Consider the following 21,814-nt stretch of genomic DNA (forward strand, 5'->3'; position numbering starts at 1 on the left):
ATTGATACACCATCCAAAGTGTAATTAAAAACTTCACCATGCTCAAAGGGGTATTCAGCGTCTGCTTTCTTTTTACCAATAGATGCCCTTCTTTGCGAGGCATTGGAAAACCTCCCTGGTCTTTGTGGTTGAATCTTTGCTTGAAATTCACTGCTCGACTGAGGGACCTTACAGATCATTGTATGATGGGGTACAGAGATGAGGTAGTCATTCAAAAATCATGTTAAACACTATTATTGAACACATAATGAGTCCATGCAATTTATGTGATTTGTTAAGCACATTTTTACTCCTGAACTTATTTCAGCAGCTAATGGGGATCCATAATAAATACAGAATTTTGGCTTGCCATAAAAGGAGTTGAATACTTATTGACTCAAGACATTTCAGCTTTTCATTTTCCATTAATTTTTAATTAATTTGTAAAAATTTCTAAAAACATAATTCCACTATGACATTATGTGGTATTGTGTGTAGACCAGTGACACATAATGTCAATTTAATCCATTTTAAATTCAGGCTGTTAGACAACAAAATGTGGAAAAAGTCAAGGGGTGTGAATACTTTCTGAAGGCACTGTAGGCAAATTACAGTTGGCCCAAACAGAGCAGCATGGCTTGCCCTTAAATGTAGATGGAGAGCTAACATTAATAATATGCATGTCAATCTCTCCTGGCTCAAAGTAGAGGAGAGATTGATTTCATCACTACTTGTATTTATGAGAGGTTTTGACATGTTGAAAGCCTTGAGCTGTCTGTTTGAACTACTGGCACACAGCTCGGACACCCATGCATTCCCCATAAGACAAGAGGTCTCTTCACAGTCCCCAAGTCCAGAACCGACTATGGGAGGCGCACTGTCACGATCGTTGACACATGCTGAAGCGGACCAAGGCGCAGCGTGATAGGCATACATACTTTTATTAGTGTAGACAAAACGAACCAAAACAATAAACGATACGTGAAGTCCTAGGTTAAATACACAAACCTTCCGGAACAAGATCCCACAATAAACTAGTGCCAAAAGGCTGCCTAAGTATGGCTCCCAATCAGAGACAACGAGAATGTGGTGTAGATATGTGGTGGTGTAATAATGTGTTGTATTGTAGATATGTAGTGGTAGAGTAGTGGTGTAATAATGTGTTGTATTGTGGATATGTAGTGGTGTAATAATGTGTTGTATTGTAGATATGTAGTGGTAGAGTAGTGGTGTAATAATGTGTTGTATTGTAGATATGTGGTGGTGTAATAATGTGTTGTATTGTAGATATGTGGTGGTGTAATAATGTGTTGTATTGTAGATATGTAGTGGTAGAGTAGTGGTGTAATAATGTGTTGTATTGTAGATATGTGGTGGTGTAATAATATGTTGTATTGTAGATATGTAGTGGTAGAGTAGTGGTGTAATAATGTGTTGTATTGTGGATATGTAGTGGTGTAATAATGTGTTGTATTGTAGATATGTAGTGGTGTAATGATGTGTTGTATTGTAGATATGTAGTGGTAGAGTAGTGGTGTAATAATGTGTTGTATTGTAGATATGTAGTGGTGTAATAATGTGTTGTATTGTAGATATGTAGTGGTGTATTAATGTGTTGTATTGTAGATATGTAGTGGTGTAATAATGTGTTGTATTGTAGATATGTAGTGGTGTAATAATGTGTTGTATTGTAGATATGTGGTGGTGTAATAATGTGTTGTATTGTAGATATGTAGTGGTAGAGTAGTGGTGTAATAATGTGTTGTATTGTGGATATGTAGTGGTAGAGTAGTGGTGTAATAATGTGTTGTATTGTAGATATGTGGTGGTGTAATAATGTGTTGTATTGTAGATATGTAGTGGTAGAGTAGTGGTGTAATAATGTGTTGTATTGTGGATATGTAGTGGTGTAATAATGTGTTGTATTGTAGATATGTAGTGGTGTAATAATGTGTTGTATTGTAGATATGTAGTGGTAGAGTAGTGGTGTAATAATGTGTTGTATTGTAGATATGTAGTGGTAGAGTAGTGGTGTAATAATGTGTTGTATTGTAGATATGTAGTGGTAGAGTAGTGGTGTAATAATATGTTGTATTGTAGATATGTGGTGGTGTAATAATGTGTTGTATTGTAGATATGTAGTGGTAGAGTAGGGGTGTAATAATGTGTTGTATTATAGATATGTGGTGGTGTAATAATGTGTTGTATTGTAGATATGTAGTGGTAGAGTAGTGGTGTAATAATGTGTTGTATTGTGGATATGTAGTGGTGTAATAATGTGTTGTATTGTAGATATGTGGTGGTGTAATAATGTGTTGTATTGTAGATATGTAGTGGTAGAGTAGTGGTGTAATAATGTGTTGTATTGTAGATATGTGGTGGTGTAATAATGTGTTGTATTGTAGATATGTAGTGGTAGAGTAGTGGTGTAATAATGTGTTGTATTGTGGATATGTAGTGGTGTAATAATGTGTTGTATTGTAGATATGTAGTGGTGTAATAATGTGTTGTATTGTAGATATGTAGTGGTGTATTAATGTGTTGTATTGTAGATATGTAGTGGTGTAATAATGTGTTGTATTGTAGATATGTAGTGGTAGAGTAGTGGTGTAATAATGTGTTGTATTGTGGATATGTTGTGGTGGAGTATTGGTGCGATAATGTGTTGTTTGGACCCCAGGAAGAGTAGCTGCTGCCTTGGCAGGAACTAATGGGGATCCATAATAAACCCCAGGAAGAGTAGCTGCTGCCTTGGCAGGAACTAATGGGGATCCATAATAAACCCCAGGAAGAGTAGCTGCTGCCTTGGCAGGAACTAATGGGGATCCATAATAAACCCCAGGAAGAGTAGCTGCTGCCTTGGCAGGAACTAATGGGGATCCATAATAAACTCCAGGAAGAGTAGCTGCTGCCTTGGCAGGAACTAATGGGGATCCATAATAAACCCCAGGAAGAGTAGCTGCTGCCTTGGCAGGAACTAATGGGGATCCATAATAAACCCCAGGAAGAGTAGCTGCTGCCTTGGCAGGAACTACTGGGGATCCATAATAAACTCCAGGAAGAGTAGCTGCTGCCTTGGCAGGAACTAATGGGGATCCATAATAAACCCCAGGAAGAGTAGCTGCTGCCTTGGCAGGAACTAATGGGGATCCATAATAAACCCCAGGAAGAGTAGCTGCTGCCTTGGCAGGAACTACTGGGGATCCATAATAAACTCCAGGAAGAGTAGCTGCTGCCTTGGCAGAAACTAATGGAGATCCATAATAAACCCCAGGAAGAGTAGCTGCTGCCTTGGCAGGAACTAATGGGGATCCATAATAAACCCCAGGAAGAGCAGCTGCTGCCTTGGCAGGAACTAATGGGGATCCATAATAAACCCCAGGAAGAGTAGCTGCTGCCTTGGCAGGAACTAATGGGGATCCATAATAAACCCCAGGAAGAGTAGCTGCTGCCTTGGCAGGAACTAATGGGGATCCATAATAAACCCCAGGAAGAGTAGCTGCTGCCTTGGCAGGAACTAATGGGGATCCATAATAAACTCCAGGAAGAGTAGCTGCTGCCTTGGCAGGAACTAATGGGGATCCATAATAAACCCCAGGAAGAGTAGCTGCTGCCTTGGCAGGACCTAATGGGGATCCATAATAAACCCCAGGAAGAGTAGCTGCTGCCTTGGCAGGACCTAATGGGGATCCATAATAAACCCCAGGAAGAGTAGCTGCTGCCTTGGCAGGAACTAATGGGGATCCATAATAAACCCCAGGAAGAGTAGCTGCTGCCTTGGCAGGAACTAATGGGGATCCATAATAAACCCCAGGAAGAGTAGCTGCTGCCTTGGCAGGACCTAATGGGGATCCATAATAAATACAAATACAAAATACACCTGCATGATCAGCACACACCCTGACTCAAAACCGTGTGTGTGTGTGTATATGTGTGTGTGTGTGTGTGTGTGTGTGTGTGTGTGTGTATATGTGTGTGTGTGTATATGTGTGTGTGTGTGTGTGTGTGTGTGTGTGTGTGTGTGTGTGTGTGTATATGTGTGTGTGTGTGTGTGTGTATATGTGTGTGTGTGTGTGTGTGTGTGTGTGTGTGTGTGTATATGTGTGTGTGTGTGTGTGTGTGTGTGTGTGTGTGTGTGTGTGTGTGTGTGTGTGTGTGTACAGGTGGTTGGCAGCAGCAGATCAAGTACCAGCATCATGAACCTGCAGCTCTTCTACAGGATGCTGAGGCGCAACGGCTTCCACAGAGACCACATCAAGACCTTCTTCGATGGGAACGGACAGCTCTCAGGTGGGTTAGGACCCCCACACACGTCACAGGTGGGCTCTGAACACCGGTCTCCCCCGTCAGAAACCAACGTAATTCTCTCTTGGAACGAGGGGTGACACAGATTTTCAAGTCGCAGGCAGGAATACCTCATCACGAGAGTGTGTGTCCGACTCACCTCTGTTACAAATACAGTGCCAACACACACCACTCCTAGTTTAACCTCTCCATCCCTGTCCCTCTACAGAGAAGGCAGAAGGGGTATACCCAGCTACAGAGAAACGAGTGATAAGGAACCACATCTCCTATATCTGTGGTAAGCAGCACTGTGCAGACTCCCTGGTCCTCTACCTCCACAGCCCTGCCAGGAACGACGGGACCATGCTGCTCTGGGACGGCAACTACAACGGCATAGTGAGTACATTACTATAGCAACTACAACAGCATAGTGAGTACATTACTATAGAAACTACAACGGCATAGTGAGTACATTACTATAGAAACTACAACAGCATAGTGAGTACATTACTGTAGAAACTACAACAGCATGGTGAGTACATTACTATAGCAACTACAACAGCATAGTGAGTACATTACTATAGAAACTACAACGGCATAGTGAGTACATTACTATAGAAACTACAACAGCATAGTGAGTACATTACTGTAGAAACTACAACAGCATGGTGAGTACATTACTATAGAAACTACAACAGCATAGTGAGTACATTTCTGTAGAAACTACAACAGCATAGTGAGTAGTGGTCCTCTGTAGCTCAGCTGGTAGAGCACGGCGCTTGTAACGCCAAGGTAGTGGGTTCGATCCCCGGGACCACCCATACACAAAAAAAAAAATATGTATGCACGCATGACTGTAAGTCGCTTTGGATAAAAGCGTCTGCTAAATGGCATATTATTATTATTATGAGTACATTACTATAGCAACTACAACAGCATAGTGAGTACATTACTATAGCAACTACAACAGCATAGTGAGTACATTACTATAGCAACTACAACAGCATAGTGAGTACATTACTGTAGAAACTACAACAGCATAGTGAGTACATTACTATAGAAACTACAACAGCATAGTGAGTACATTACTATAGAAACAACAACAGCATAGTGAGTACATTACTATAGCAACTACAACAGTATAGTTAGTTAATTACTATTATAAACAGATATAAGTTTTATCCATAAAGGACATTACATGACCATCACATAGTCTCTTATGTGAGTGGATTACTATAGAGAAATGGTTACCCATGAAGTGGGGCGGCAGGTAGCTTAGTGGTTAAGAGCGTTGTGCCAGTAACCGAAAGGTCGCTGGTTCTAATCCCCGAGCCGACTAGGCTCTGGATAAGAGCGTCTGCTAAATGACTAAAATGTAAATTAAGTCTGTTACCTCACTCTATGTTACTGGAACACAATGAAAGTAGCTATGCCTTATATTCCCCTACTCTGACTCCATCCTACTGCTACATGAATGGCTCATAGAGAGACCATAGAGACTATAGAGACTATAGAGAGACTAGAGAGACCATAGAGACTATAGAGAGACCATAGAGACTATAGAGACTATAGAGACTATAGAGACCATAGAGACTATAGAGAGACCATAGAAACTATAGAGAGACTATAGAGACTATAGAGACCATTGAGACTATAGAGACTATAGAGAGACCATAGAGACTATAGAGAGACTATAGAGACCATAGAGACTATAGAGACCATAGAGACTATAGAGACCATAGAGACAATAGAGACTATAGAGACTATAGAGAATATAGAGACTACAGAGACTATAGAGACTATAGAGAATATAGAGACTATAACTGTATAGACCAGAACTTAAAGCCTTTAGCCGTATCCTTATTCTACTCCTCCTCTGTTCCTCTGGTGATGTAGAGGTTAACCCAGGCCCTGTAGCCCCCAGTATCACTCCTACACCCCAGGCGCTATCATTTGTTGACTTCTGTAACCGTAAAAGCATTGGTTTCTTGCATGTTAACATCAGAAGCCTCCTCCCCAAGTTTGATTTATTCACTGCGTTAGCACACTCTGCCAACCCTGATGTTCTAGCAGTGTCCGAATCCTGGCTTAGGAAGGCCACCAAAAATTCAGACATTTTTGCGGAGTTGCAATCTACTGTAGAGATCATCATACTATCCAGGTCTGTGCCCAAACAGTTTGAGCTTCTACTTCTAAAAATCCACCTTTCCAGAAATAAGTCTCTCACTGTTGCCGCTTGCTACAGACCCCCCTCAGCCACCAGTTGTGCCCTGGACACCATATGTGAATTGATTGCCCCCCATCTATCCTCAGAGTTCGTATTGCTTGGTGACCTAAACTGGGATATGCTTAACACCCCGGCCATCCTACAATCTAAACTAGATGCCCTCAATCTCACACAAATTATCAAGGAACCTACCAGGTACAACCCTAAATCCGTTAACATGGGCACCCTCATAGATATCATCCTGACTAATTTACCCTCTAAATACACCTCCGCTGTCTTCAACCAGGATCTCAGCCTCATTGCCTGCGTCCGTAATGGGTCTGCGGTCAAACGACCACCCCTCATCACTGTCAAACGCTCCCTAAAACACTTCAGTGAGCAGGCCTGTCTAATTGACCTGGCCCGGGTGTCCTGGATGGATATTGACCTCATTCTGTCAGTAGAGGATGCCTGGATGTTCTTCAAAAGTGCTTTCCTCTCCATCTTAAATAAGCATGCCCCATTCAAAAAACTCAGAACTAAGAACAGATATAGCCCCTGGTTCACCCCAGACTTGACTGCCCTTAACCAGCACAAAAACATCCTGTGGCGTACTGCATTAGCATCGAACAGCCCCAGCGATATGCAACTTTTCAGGGAAGTCAGGAACCAATATACACAATCAGTTAGGAAAGCAAAGGCTAGCTTTTTCAAACAGAAGTTTGCATCCTGTAGCACTAACTCCAAAACGTTTTGGGACACTGTAAAGTCCATGGAGAATAAGAGCACCTCCTCCCAGCTACCCACTGCACTGATGCTAGGAAACACTGTCACGACCGATAAATCTACGATAATCGAGAATTTCAATAAGCATTTTGCTACGGCTGGCCATGCTTTCCACCTGGCTACCCCTACCCCGGCCACCAGCTCTGCACCCTCCGCTGCAACTTGCCCATGCCCCCCTGCTTCTCCTTCACCCAAATTCAGATAGCTGATGTCCTGAAAGAGCTGCAAAATCTGGACCCCTACAAATCAGCTGGGCTAGACAATCTGGTCCCTTTCTTTCTAAAATTAGCCGCCGAAATTGTCGCAACCCCTATTACTAGACTGTTCAACCTCTCTTTCGTAACGTCTGAGATCCCCAGAGATTGGAACGCTGCTGCGGTCATCCCCCTCTTCAAAGGGGGTGACACTCTAGATCCAAACTGTTACAGACCTATATCCATCCTGCCCTGCCTTTCGAAAGTATTTGAAAGCCAAGTTAACAAACAGATCACCGACCATTTCGAATCCCACCGTACCTTCTCTGCTATGCAATCTGGTTTCCGAGCTGGTCATGGGTGCACCTCAGCCACGCTCAAGGTCCTAAACGAAATAATAACCGCGATCGATAAAAGACAGTACTGTGCAGCCGTCTTTATCGACCTGGCCAAGGCTTTGGACTCTGTCAATCACTGCATTCTTATTGGCAGACTAAATAGCCTTGGTTTCTCAAATGACTGCCTCGCCTGGTTCACCAACTACTTCTCAGATAGAGTTCGATGTGTCAAATCGGAGGGCCTGTTGTCTGGCACTCTGGCAGTCTCTATGGGGGTGCCACAGGGTTCAATTCTTGGGCCGACTCTATTCTCTGTGTATATCAATGATGTCGATCTTGCTGCTGGTGACTCTCAGATACACCTCTACGCAGACGACACCATTTTGTATACATCTGGCCCTTCATTGGACACGGTGTTAACAAACCTCCAAACGAGCTTCAATGCCATACAACACTCCTTCCGTGGCCTCCAACTGCTCTTAAACGCTAGTAAAACTAAATGCATGCTCTTCGATTGAACGCTGCTTGCACCCGCCCGCCCGACTAGAATCACTACACTCGGCGGGTCTGACTTAGAATATATGAACAACTACAAATACCTAGGTGTCTGGTTAGACTGTAAACTCTCCTTCCAGACTCACATTAAGAATCTCCAATCCAAAGTTAAATCTAGAATCGGCTTCTTATTTCGCAACAAAGCCTCCTTCACTCATGCTGCTAAACATGCCCTCGTAAAACTGACTATCCTACCGATCCTTGACTTCGGCGATGTCATTTACAAAATAGCTTCCAACACTCTACTCAGCAAATTGGATGTAGTCTATCACAGTGCCATCTGTTTTGTCACCAAAGCCCCATATACTACCCACCATTGTGACATGTACCCTCTCGTTGGTTGGCCCTCACTACATATTCATCGCCAAACCCACTGGCTCCAGGTCATCTATAAATCACTTCTAGGCAAATCCCCGCCTTATCTTAGATCATTGGTCACCATAGCAACACCCACCCGTAGTATGCGTTTCAGCAGGTATATCTCACTGGTCATCCCCAAAGCCAACACCTCCTTTGGCCGCCATTCCTTCCAGTTTTCTGCTGCAAATGACTGGAACGAACTGCAAAAATCTCTGAAGCTGGAGACACTTATCTCCCTCACTAACTTTAATCATCAGTTGTCAGAGCAGCTTACCGATCACTGCACCTGAACACAGCCCATCTGAAATTAGCCCACCCAACTACCTCATCCCCATATTGTTATTTATTTTGCTCATTTGCACCCCATTTTCTCTATTTGCACATCATCTTCTGCACATCTATCATTCCAGTGTTAATACTAAATTGTAATTATTTTGCACTATGGCCTATTTATTGCCTTACCTCCATAACTACATTTGCAAACACTGTATATAGACTTTCTATTGTGTTATTGACTTTATGTTTTGTTTTACCCCATATGTAACTCTGTGTTGTTGTTGTTTTTATCGCACTGCTTTGCTTTATCTTGGCCAGGTCCCAGTTGTAAACGAGATCTTGTTCTCAACTGGCTTAACTGGTTAAATAAAGGTGAAATAAAAATTAATTCAAAAAACATCCCTCAGCCCAGCCCTCAGCCCATCCCTCAGCCCATCCCTCAGTCCATCCCTCAGCCCATCCCTCAGTATAGACCTCAGCCCATCCCTCAGCCCATCCCTCAGCCCAGCTCTCAGTACATCCCTCAGTCCATCCCTCAGTATAGCCCTCAGCCCATCCCTCAGCCCATCCCTCAGTATAGACCTCAGCCCATCCCTCAGCCCATCCCTCAGCCCAGCCCTCAGCACAGGCAGCAGACACCTCAGTGGGCCAGCCCAGCTCAGCGCTGGCTTACTGCCCCATGATTTAATGATGAGAACGCAGCAGCTCCAGCCCTGCCCTCAGAGCAGACTGTCTCCAGCCCTGCCCTCAGAGCAGACTGTCTCCAGCCCTGTCCTCAGAGCAGACTGTCTCCAGCCCTGTCCTCAGAGCAGACTGTCTCCAGCCCTGTCCTCAGAGCAGACTGTCTCCAGCCCTGTCCTCAGAGCAGACTGTCTCCAGCCCTGTCCTCAGAGCAGACTGTCTCCAGCCCTGTCCTCAGAGCAGACTGCCTCCAGCCCTGTCCTCAGAGCAGACTGTCTCCAGCCCTGTCCTCAGAGCAGACTGTCTCCATTGTAGTCACACTTCAGTGGAGAGCAGTCAGAGCACAGCTTTCACTCCAATATCTGTCCTCTGCTCCCTGTCCCGCTCAGCGGCTGGGAGGGAGATCCTGTACCAGTCTAACTTTAGACCTACCACTGACAGTCTCATCCACCTACACAGGCAGATCCAACCACATGGACAATCCACAGCACATACAGGCACTAGCACGCACACTTATCGATCACGCTCATAGCAAAAAGTTAATGCTGTCCTGAAACAAATGTTGGTACATCTTCTTGTTTTTACATCACATCCCCAATTACACGTTATGATGTTAACGATCTCGCTAGCTAAATGTTTGTTGTTGTGTTGAGATGTATGGACGTGAGTCACAAATTAAAGTTAATTTGCCATGTTGAATGAAAACTGACTCACCCGAGCTCTCACAATAGATAGCAATAAGTTACTGCCCCCCTTATCTTTCATGTAAATCCCATGTCCCACTGGAGTTTAATAAAAACATTGTACTCTGTTTGTCTAAAGAAATTCAAGCTTTTCTATATATTCCAGATAAAGCATACTGTATGTTACTGCTTAATGAATTTAAATGGATTTTAAATATACATTTTATGTGTATTTTAAAACCATAGCTTGTGTAAGCAGATGTACATATTCAAAATAAATTAACTTTTGTAGATACAGTAGTAGGTATGTTTGTATTTATTGCAATGTACTTTATTTATGGATGAGGTACAACTGTTCAAGTCTTTCATAAATGTCCGTCATCATCAGTTTAATAAAACGTTAGATTCACAGTTGGAGTTGCGAGTGTTTCCTCTAACACATAGATGGTCTGAGGGTATTTGACACAGCTTATCCAGAGTTGGGAGTGAAAGACACTAAAAGCTGTGGTTACCGGGAAGTCTACAAGGAAGTATAAGGTCTTGTTTCTCTGTCCATCTCATTAACTTCCCACATACACCACATTAAATATAATGTAACTAGCTTTGTAAAGTTACCATCTAGTGTAACTAGCTTTGTAAAGTTACCATCTAGTGTAGCTAGCTTTGTAAAGTTACCATCTAGTGTAACTAGCTTTGTAAAGTTACCATCTAGTGTAACTAGCTTTGTAAAGTTACCATCTAGTGTAACTAGCTTTTCTTGGAGCAGCAGTAATGTGTCTGGCTTTGGTCCTTAGGATGCCAAGTTCGAAACTCGCCTCAGAACCTCGCCCTACCCGCCCAAAATGCCTCAATATGAGTGGAATATTTTCCTTCAGATGGTTGAGCTCTATCCTGGCTCAACCTGCTCCTCTGTTCCCTGGTTAGCTGTTAGCTCTGTGCTGGGATACTGGCTCAGGACCGTGGTGGGGAATAGTGGGCTGCTGACCCTCTGGGTTAGGGTTGTATGTCTCTGTCCTGCTGTTTCAGCCACATAGCAGAGTACAAACCTCCCTGGGACAGCAACTCCTCATGCCTGGAGAGAAGAGCAAGAGAGGAGAGACAGAGAGAAAGAGGAGAGAGAGAGGGGGGAGTGAAAGAGGAGCGAGAGATGGAGGGGGGAGGGAAAGGAGAGAGAGAGAGAGAGAGAGAGAGAGAGAGAGAGAGAGAGGGGGGGGGGAGTGAAAGAGGAGCGAGAGATAGAGGGGGGAGGGAAAGGAGAGAGAGAGAGAGAGAGAGAGAGAGAGAGAGAGAGAGAGAGAGAGAGAGAGAGAGGAGTGAAAGAGGAGAGAGAGAGAGAGAGAGAGAGAGAGAGAGGAGTGAGAGAGCAAGAGAGAGGGGGGAGTGAAAGAGGAGAGAGAGCGAGAGAGAGGGGGGAGTGAAAGAGGAGAGAGAACGAAAGAGAGAGGGGAGTGAAAGAGGAGAGAGAGAGAGAGTGAGAGTGAGCGAGAGAGAGAGAGAGAGAGAGAGAGAGAGAGAGAGAGAGAGAGAGAGAGAGAGAGAGAGAGAGAGGAGTGAAAGAGAGAGGGTGGAGTGAAAGAAGAAAGAGCGAGAGAGAGTGAGAGAGAGAGAGAGCGAGAGAGAGGGAGAGAGAGAGAGAGAGGAGTGAAAGAGGAGAGAGAGAGCGAGAGGGGAGTGAAAGAGGAGAGAGAGAGAGAGAGAGAGAGAGGGGAGTGAAAGAGGAGAGAGAGAGCGAGAGGGGAGTGAAAGAGGAGAGAGAGCGAGAGAGAGAGGGATAGAGGGGGGGAGTGAAAGAGGAGAGAGAGAGAGAGAGAGAGAGGGGGGAGTGAAAGAGGAGAGAGAGATAGAGAGAGAGAGAGAGAGAGAGCGAGAGAGAGAGAGGAGTGAAAGAGGAGAGAGAGAGCGAGAGAGAGAGAGGGAGAGAGGGGGAGAGAGAGAGAGAGAGAGAGAGAGTGAAAGAGAGAGAAAGAGAGCGAGAGAAGGAGAGGGGAGAGTTTCAAGTTTTAATGTCACGTGCACAAGTACAGTGAAATGTCTTTCTTGCAAGTTCCAAACCCAACAATGCAGTAATCAATATCAATGTAGCACTAAAAATAGCAAGGTAGAAGAAAAACACATGAGATATAAAAATAAGAAATAAGAAAAACACGAGAAGTAAGAAGCTACATACAGGTTCAATAACATATTAACAATGTGCAGGGATACTGGAGGGATGGAGGTAGATATGTATAGGGGTCAGGTGACTATATACAGGTTAAGTTCAATGCCATATTAACAATGTGCAGGGATACTGGAGTGATGGAGGTAGATATGTATAGGGGTCAGGTGACTAGGCATCAGGATGTATGATTAACAGAGTAGCAGCAGCGTAAATGATGATTGTATGTGAGTGTGTATGTAGAGTCAGTATAAATGTGTGTGCATGTTATGTGTGTGTTGGAGTGTCAGTGTGTGTGTAAAACTAAAATACAAGGGTCAACTCAGACAGTCCGTGTAGCCATTCTGTTAGCTATTTAGCAGCATTAGGGATTGGGGATAGAAGCTGTTCAGGAGCCTGTTGGTGTCAGACTTGATGCTCCGGTACTGCTTGCCGTGCAGAAGCAGCGAGAACAGTCTATGGCTTGGGTGGCTGGAGTCTTTAACGATTTTCTGGGCCTTCCTTTCACACCGCCTGGTATAGAGGTCCTGGATGGCAGGGAGCTCGGCCCCAATGATGTACTGGGCTTTCCGCACCACCCTCTGTAGCGCCATGCGATCGAAGGCGGTGCTGTTGCCGTACCAGGCTGTGATGCAGACAGTCAAGATGCTCTCAATGGTGCAGCTGGTCTAAGGCAGTGCATCTCAGTGCTAACTGTGCCACTAGAGATCCTGGTTCGAGTCCAGGCTCTGTCGCAGCCGGCCGCGACCGGGAGACCCATGGGGCGGCGCACAATTGGTCCAAGGTAGGGGAGGGTTTGGCCTGCAGGGATGTGGGTTCGTTTCCCACGGGGGGCCAGTATGAAAAAATAAATAAAAAATACATAAATAAAAAATAAACATGTATGCATTCACTAACTGTAAGTCGCTCTGGATAAAAGCGTCTGCTAAATGACTAAAATGTAAATGTAAATGTATAACTTTTTTGAGGATTTGAGGTCCCATGCCAAACCTTTTCAACATCCTCAAGGGGAAGAGGCGCTGTCCTTAGTGATTTGGACACCGAGGAACTTGAAGCTCTCGACCCGCTCCACTGTAGCCCCGTTGATGTGGACGGGGGCGTGCTAGCCCTCCCGTTTCCTGTAGTCCACGATCAGCTCCTCGGTCTTACTGACGTTGAGAGAGAGGTTATTGTCCCGGCACAACACATCCCACTGGTGACGAGCTTGGAGGGGACAATGGTGACGAGCTTGGAGGGGACAATGGTGACGAGCTTGGAGGGGACAATGGTGACAAGCTTGGAGGGGACAATGGTGACGAGCTTGGAGGGGACAATGGTGACGAGCTTGGAGGGGACAATGGTGATGAGCTTGGAGGGGACAATGGTGATGAGCTTGGAGGGGACAATGGTGTTGAACACTGAGCTGTAGTCAATTAATATCATTCTCACATAGGTGTTCCTCTTATCTAGGTGAGTGAGGGCAGTGTGGAGTGCAATTGAGATTGCATCGTCTATCGATCTGTTAGGGCGGTATGCAAATTGGAGTGGGTCTAGGGCAGGGTTCTTCAATTCCGGTCCTGGAGGGCCCGAAACACCTCTGTTTTTCATCCTCTCCTTCTAATCAGGGGCTAATTCAGACCTGGGACACCAGGTGAGTGCAATTAACTACCAGGTATAAATAAAAAACAGAAGTGTTTCGGCCCTCCAGGACCGGAATTGAAGAACCCTGGTCTAGGGTGTCTGGGATGGTGGAGTTGATGTGTGCCATAACCAGCCTTTCAAAGCACTTCATGATTACAGATGTGAGTGCTACAGGGCGGTAGTCATTGTGGCATGAAGCCTTACATGCTGACCACACCGCTCGCGTCGCGTGTGCGAGCGTTGCAAAATAAATGTACACATACATGTTATTCAATCATTGCACCGACACCGCTCGCATGCATCAACGAGCGTCTGCGTGGCCAGGTGCTAAAATAGAACTTGGTTCTATTTGTGACGCTTGACGCGCTGCAAGTCCCGCCTCTCCCATCTCCTCATTGGTTTTTAGGAGCATTTACCCATGTGGGTGATTGAAAGATGAACTGAGGTCCACACTCCAGTCCAGTTGGTGGTGGTAATGCACCTTAAAGTTGGTTGCCAACCTCCATTTCCATCCAAAGAAGAAGAAGAAGCCTGAAGGAGGAGAGATTACAAGAAACGAACTCGGTTTACCCTTTTATCTGTGGATGAATTGTCGGAGTAGAGGACCTTGTGCATTTCAGGTAAAATAACAACCCAATGTTTATCTCCCAGGACAAATTAGCTAGCAACAGCTAGCTAAATTGCCATAAATGTTTAATACTTTTCGACCCGTCTCCAAATTAATATAGTTGGTTCAGAGTTCGTTTCGACATTTCAACCTGCGTGTCCTGATCGCGTCTGGTGTGGATGAACAAAACCACGACGGCGCACTGGTCTAGTCAGCATGTTAGAGTTCTTGGGAACAGGAATGATGGTAGTTATCTTAAACATATGGGGAATACAGACTGGGACAAGGAGAGGTTGAATATTACCGTGAATATACCGGCCAGCTCTTCTGCACATGCTCTGAGAACGCGCCCTGGAATACCGTTCGGCCACGCGGCCTTGCGAGTGTTGACCTGATTAAAGACCATACTCACGTTGACCTCGGAGAGCGAGATCACCCAGTCCTCGGAGAGCGAGATCACCCAGTCCTCGGAGAGCGAGATCACCCAGTCCTCGGAGAGCGAGATCACCCAGTCCTCGGAGAGCGAGATCACCCAGTCCTCGGAGAGCGAGATCACCCAGTCCTCGGAGAGCGAGATCACCCAGTCCTCTGAGAGCGAGATCACCCAGTCCTCTGAGAGCGAGATCACCCAGTCCTCTGAGAGCGAGATCACCCAGTCCTCGGAGAGCGAGATCACCCAGTCCTTGGAGAGCGAGATCACCCAGTCCTCGGAGAGCGAGATCACCCAGTCCTCGGAGAGCGAGATCACCCAGTCCTCTGGGTCGGTCTCATGCACAGAAAACATACAGGACGGTAGCTCTCCAGGAACAGGGTTGGGCAGTCCTGTCTTAAGCTAAAGTGTACAACACCCGTTGGCATAAAAGCATAATGAAATTGTTGCCAGCAGAGCTGGTTAGGCAGTTTTCATGTTATCCAGAGGTAAACAAATCATCGGCCAGAGCGTCAAGTGTCGTCTCTGAACGCTCCGAGAGCGAAACGAGATGGGTGGGGCTAAAGCTTAAGAGGGTGTGAACGATGCTGAATGGGTGTAGACAAAGAAGAGCTCTTCACTAGATACTAAAACATTAAAATGCCATTCTCTCAAAAGTGAGTTTACAAGTTGATCAACTTTCAAGGTTATTTTATTGCTTATTCGCTTATTAGAAATGTGGATAACTAGGGCCACTAAAAACTTTATTTGGAGTCGTGGAGACAAGCTCTGGAACCTTTCTTTAACACTCTCTTTTCAAAGCCACCTCTTAAAACGGTTTCTCCCAGATTTGTTCACAGAGCAAGAGAGAAACGCGAAAGTGAGACGGGAACAGGAACTCAAGTTTGCTCAGCCATCACTTGATATCAAAAAAGCCTGTTTCTACCAGTAGAATAGAACCCTAATGAACAGTTTGGGGCTCTCAGTTGTCCAGCAAGGGAACAGCTCTCGACATAATGGAATATCACACCAGGACTCCTTCTCTGTTTCACATCACACCAGGACAGGGACAGTCAGAGGACAGGACACCTGTTAGGGGGACAGGGACAGTCAGAGGACAGGACACCTGTTAGGGGGACAGGGACAGTCAGAGGACAGGACACCTGTTAGGGGGACAGGGACAGTCAGAGGACAGGACACCTGTTAGGGGGACAGGGACAGTCAGAGGACAGGACACCTGTTAGGGGGACAGGGACAGTCAGAGGACAGGACACCTGTTAGGTGGACAGGGACAGTCAAAGGACAGGACACCTGTTAGGGGGACAGGGACAGTCAAAGGACAGGACACCTGTTAGGGGGACAGGGACAGTCAGAGGACAGGACACCTGTTAGGGGGACAGGGACAGTCAAAGGACAGGACACCTGTTAGGGGGACAGGGACAGTCAAAGGACAGGACACCTGTTAGGGGGACAGGGACAGTCAGAGGACAGGACACCTGTTAGGTGGACAGGGACAGTCAAAGGACAGGACACCTGTTAGGGGGACAGGGACAGTCAAAGGACAGGACACCTGTTAGGGGGACAGGGACAGTCAGAGGACAGGACACCTGTTAGGTGGACAGGGACAGTCAAAGGACAGGACACCTGTTAGGGGGACAGGGACAGTCAGAGGACAGGACACCTGTTAGGTGGACAGGGACAGTCAAAGGACAGGACACCTGTTAGGGGGACAGGGACAGTCAAAGGACAGGACACCTGTTAGGGGGACAGGGGCAGTCAAAGGACAGGACACCTGTGTGTTGTGTTTCCTGAGGTTCTCTCCAGTTCAGTCCCTGCAGGTTAAAAGCCTGTGTGTTGTGTTTAGATTGCAGTGCCAGTCAGAGTTGAATAGTGCTGGGTGTTGGTGGTGTGGGGTTACATCCCCCAGCGGCTGTATGGGGACAGGAGAGGTGGAGGGAAAGCCCTTAACGCCACCAGCTCCTATATCAAAAGGCCCACTGGGAAACAAGGTGCAGTGGCTGAGAGGAAGGCAGACAGGCAGCTCCAGTCTGGATCAGCAGGATGAATGACCAGGGGCCATTAGTGTTGAGAGGAGAGGAATGGAGGGGTCAGGTGGGCCCCTTTAGGCAGAAGGATTGTTAGCCCCTCTGGGCTCAGGCTGAGCCCAGCGTGTTTGGTCAGTCCAGAGTGTGGAAGACTTTAGACGTGGTCTACATGGTCTGTTTGGTCAGTGAGAACACACATCCTGTCTGTAGGAAGATGAAAGCAGGGCAGGACAGGACAGGGTAGGGTAGGGCAGGGTAGGACAAGACAAGACAGGACAAGACAGGACAGGGTAGGACAAGACAGGGCAGGACAGCAGACACCGACAGCCTGAGGTGAACAGCACTGATCTACAGAATAAATAAGAATTTGTTCTTAACTGACTAGTTAAATAAAATACAACGAATCACAACGGAATAGTAGCTACACAACTCAGGGCTCCAACGCTCTCCTTTCACCTCTCTCTTTCCCCACGCAAACACAGGCAAGCAGGTTAGGCCCTCTCAGGGGTACTCTGGGATCCAACGCTCTCCTTTCACCAGTGGCGGCTGGCCGATAGAGGGCGCTAGGGCGCCGCCCCCTTAAATAAAATTATTTTAAAAAATAAAATAAAAAATAAATAAAAATAATAATAATAATAATAAAAACATCAGTATGTCAATATTTGTGTGTTTGAAATATGGAATGCACACAGTAATATGTGTAAGATATGATAGAAAATCATATTCGCAACCTTTCCTCTGCCTGTCAAACGCCTCGTCAGCTCTGGGCGATACAGAAAGTGCCCCGAGGAGGCGGGTCTACGTAGCAGTTAAGCCAATTGCTAATTTAAGATATGAATGTATGACATAAAATGTAGCCAATCAGCGATCTTAAATCGAATCCAAGGAGGGCGATTATTTTATCGCCCCAAGCTCGCCCCTGATAAAATAAGGACCGGGCTCCAGTGGCGTCATTTTTACTAGACGACAATGGCGAGCGCAAACGTTACTCCTCCAAGACCCAACCCTAACTCGGTGAAATCTCTCCTCCAAGATCCGTTTGAGAGGAGAACTTTGTCAGAGAAAGTTTGGGTGAAAGAGCTGGGCCCAGATCAACCTGACCTCTCAATCAGACAGCAGGCTAGCGAGAAAGGGAAGCAGTATATGCGCGGCTTCTCCCGTAGCTGGTACACCAGGAAGGCTTGGCTAGCTGGGTGTACTGATGCTAATGCTTTATTTTGCTTTCCGTGCTTGCTTTTTAAAACGACGGGGTCAGATTCAGCATGGACAGGTACCGGAGTGAGGGATATGAAGCACCTGTCAGAGAAGGTAAAGAAACATGAGAACACCAGGGCACACATGGACAACTCTGTAAAGCTAGCTGTATTAGGAAGGGTGAACATTGCTACGCAGCTGGATGACAGCCACAGGATTGCGGTGAGGAAACACAATGAGGAGGTGGATAAAAACAGGCACATTCTATCCAAAATTATCGATTGTGTGAAGTTCTGTGGGGCTTTTGAGTTGGCCTTGCGTGGGCACGAGGAGACTGACTCCTCGGACAACCCCGGCATTTTCCGGGGCTTAGTGGATTTTGTTGCCTCCCTCGACAGTGTGCTGGAGGAGCACCTGAAGACAGCTACCGTTTTTAAGGGCACGTCAAAGACGATACAGAACGAGCTGTTGGACTGTATGCTGTCAGTGCTTAAGGATTACATCCTGGAGGAAGTAAAGAGTGCTGATTTTATCGCCATTCAAGCTGACGAGACGACTGACGTTTCCACCCACTGCCAGTTGGTGCTTGTGATACGCTACATCGATGCTAAAAGTAACGTCCAAGAGCGTTTTTTCGAGTTCATTTTGATCGAGAACGCAACCGCCGACACCATCGCTACAGCGCTGCTGGAGAGGCTCAGCACCATACTCTCACATGGACAAAAGGCCAAACTTATTGCCCAGGCTTACGACGGAGCAAGTGTGATGAGGGGAGCCACCGGCGGAGTGCAGCGTAAAATAGTGGATGTGTACGAAAATGCGCACTACGTCCACTGCTATGCACATCAGCTGAACCTCATCATGCAGCAGGCTACTTCACGCATCCCCAGGATCGGCACTTTCTTTTCCGACCTTGCAGGATTTTCTGCTTTCTTCTCCAGGTCTCCCAAGCGAACCACCGTGCTTGACGAAGTGGTTGCGCATAGACTCCCCAGAGCCTCTACAACACGGTGGAACTTCCACAGTCGCGCTGTAAACACTGTGTACGAGTACAGGGATGACCTCCTAACGTGTTTCCAGACCATCAGAGACTCTGGGAACTTTGATGCCCCGACTGTCAGAGAGGCGGGGGGCTTTGTGAGGATGCTCGAAGACGAGGCTTTCTGTTTTTTCCTGGCACTGTTCCACAAGATCATGCCAAATGTGGACATGCTTTTCAGCCAGCTGCAGAAGAGGAACATCGACCCTGTCTTCATTAAAGCACTTGTCCAGAGGTTCACAGACAGCATGCTAACAATCAGGTAAATAACTATATTTACTATTGGCTGATAAAGATGTTGTTAGAAAGATGAATAGTTCACTTACAACAGTTTAAAAGCCTAAATGTGTCTGGTCATCAAAGTGAGTGATTATCATAGAGCCGTCACAATTATATTTGTTTTAGTATTTTAAAAGGAAAGAGAAGACACGATCAGACGTTGATAATAATGCAGGAAAGTACTACACAGTTTGTAATAATTATTCAGGTGTCCACCAGGTCAATTTCTAGAAGAGGCCTAGTTGTTATTGAAGATTAACTTTATTGCTAAGTGCACAGCAGAACAAAATGATGTTGCATCCCTCTCACAAATGTAATAGAAAAAGGCTTTAAAACGTAATAACATCAGTTAATTATGTACATCACAGGTTAAAAGCAGTTACTAGACATAGTTTGTGTGTATATACACACTATCTGTCTGTCTGTCTGTCTGTCTGTCTGTCTATATATATATATATATATATATATATATATATATATAAAAGTCACTGGTTGTGTGTTGAGGGGGAATTACAGTGAGTTAAGAAGTCTGATTGCAAGTTATCAAATTAAACTTTATTTTTTGGACCCAGGGCCTCAATTCCCTCTTTGTGTGGGGACAGCGCATCTGACGAGCAGCAACAGCCCATCAAGCGACGGAGGATGCTGGGACCAGGAGAACAACAGAGGTTGGCTATAGAGGTAAGTTGTGATGTAATTGTCAGTGTTTCCCCCTAGAACTTTTTTCAGGCCTGGTAGTATGTAGCCAAAACCCTGAACAATCAGCACCTTGGTAATCATATACTTGAGTTGGACATAGGCATGTGTCAGTCAGGATCACTTGCATCAAAATAGCTTAATTGCAAATTAAAGCTGATGATGTATCTTTTACAGGTATGTGATACCATCCTGAGTCATGCCAAAGAGAGGTTCTCCTTCACCCAGCACCTCATCAGCGCAACACTATTGCACGGAGAGTTGTTCCCACAACACAGTGTGAAGTTCCCCGATACAGCGCTTGAAACAACCGTGGAGGCGTACCCCATGTTGAACAAGGCCAAGCTCAAAACCGAACTGTCCCTCATCTATGAGAACAGTGAGTTCAAGGCTTGTAGTGGTGCAGTGCCCCTGTACCAGTTCTTCATGGAGAACAACCTTCAGAGCACTTTCACAGAGACTGCCAGCCTCCTCAAGATCCTCATCACCACACCCATGACAACTGCTGAGTCAGAAAGGTGCTTCTCTACACTGAAAAGGATCAAGACCTTCCTGAGAAACAGCATGACACAGGATCGCCTGAACGCTCTGGCCATGCTCTCCATGGAGAAGAAACCTGTCAGGGACATTCCTGACTTTAATCAAAGGGTCATTGAGAGGTTTGCCACTCAGAAGGACAGACGGGCAAAATTCCTGTACAAATAAGATGACAGACACACACACAGAGAGCAGCTCTGGCCGCATGTTTCTTTGTATATAGTTGACCTTAGCATAAAAAATCCAGTTATATATGGTACTCTAGAAAGTCTTAATAGTGTCTTTGCTAATATTACTGTATATATGTTGTTTTGTATCAATTAATTGTTGCAGTTCTGGAGCACATTAACAATTAGTCACATTTAGTATGATCATAAAATACTGTATGCTATTCTTCCAGTCAAAGGTTTGAGTTCATCCACTTGATATCCATTTCTATATTATACATCCTTTTATACAGTGTAAGATTTCCTATAAACTTTATAATAATTTCATGTTATTGTCCACTTTCCACTCTGTTCTGACAGCATGCCTGTTGCGTTGCCTGTTTACTACCAATGGTGAAAAGTTCACTTTAAATGCAAATGAAAGGCTTGGGTTTGTGTAATATGTTTTTGTGTAAGAATGCCTCAACTTTTTAATATTGGCATTAAATAATTACTGAATGTTTCACTGAGCACTGCTGTCCTGCAGTTTGTGTTAAAATATATCGCGATGGTTACAGGAAAAAAAAAGTATGGCACAGCCCCACCGAGAATATTTTTCACCAGCCGCCACTGCCTTTCACCTCTCTCTTTCCCCACGCAAACACAGGCAAGCAGGTTAGGCCCTCTCAGGGGTACTCTGGGATCCAACGCTCTCCTTTCACCTCTCTCTTTCCCACGCAAACAC

The 21,814-nt window shown here is 45.5% G+C and overlaps 1 protein-coding gene across 1 annotated transcript in view; it reads right to left on the minus strand.

Moving 5' to 3' along the window:
• Positions 1–11,335: 11,335 nt before the first annotated feature.
• The window catches only part of LOC311116494 (ATP-binding cassette sub-family B member 6-like), a gene marked incomplete at both ends in the record, with an annotated part of 48,908 nt that continues 38,429 nt past the window's right edge, over positions 11,336–21,814 (minus strand). The window contains one exon of the mRNA XM_084191573.1: positions 11,336–11,414. Within this exon, the coding sequence (XP_084047699.1) occupies positions 11,336–11,414 (79 nt within the window). The remainder of the gene's footprint in view (positions 11,415–21,814) is intronic.

This window comes from Coregonus lavaretus (genome assembly GCF_964263955.1).
Source record: "Coregonus lavaretus genome assembly, contig: HAP1_SCAFFOLD_713, whole genome shotgun sequence".
Taxonomy (NCBI): domain Eukaryota; kingdom Metazoa; phylum Chordata; class Actinopteri; order Salmoniformes; family Salmonidae; genus Coregonus; species Coregonus lavaretus.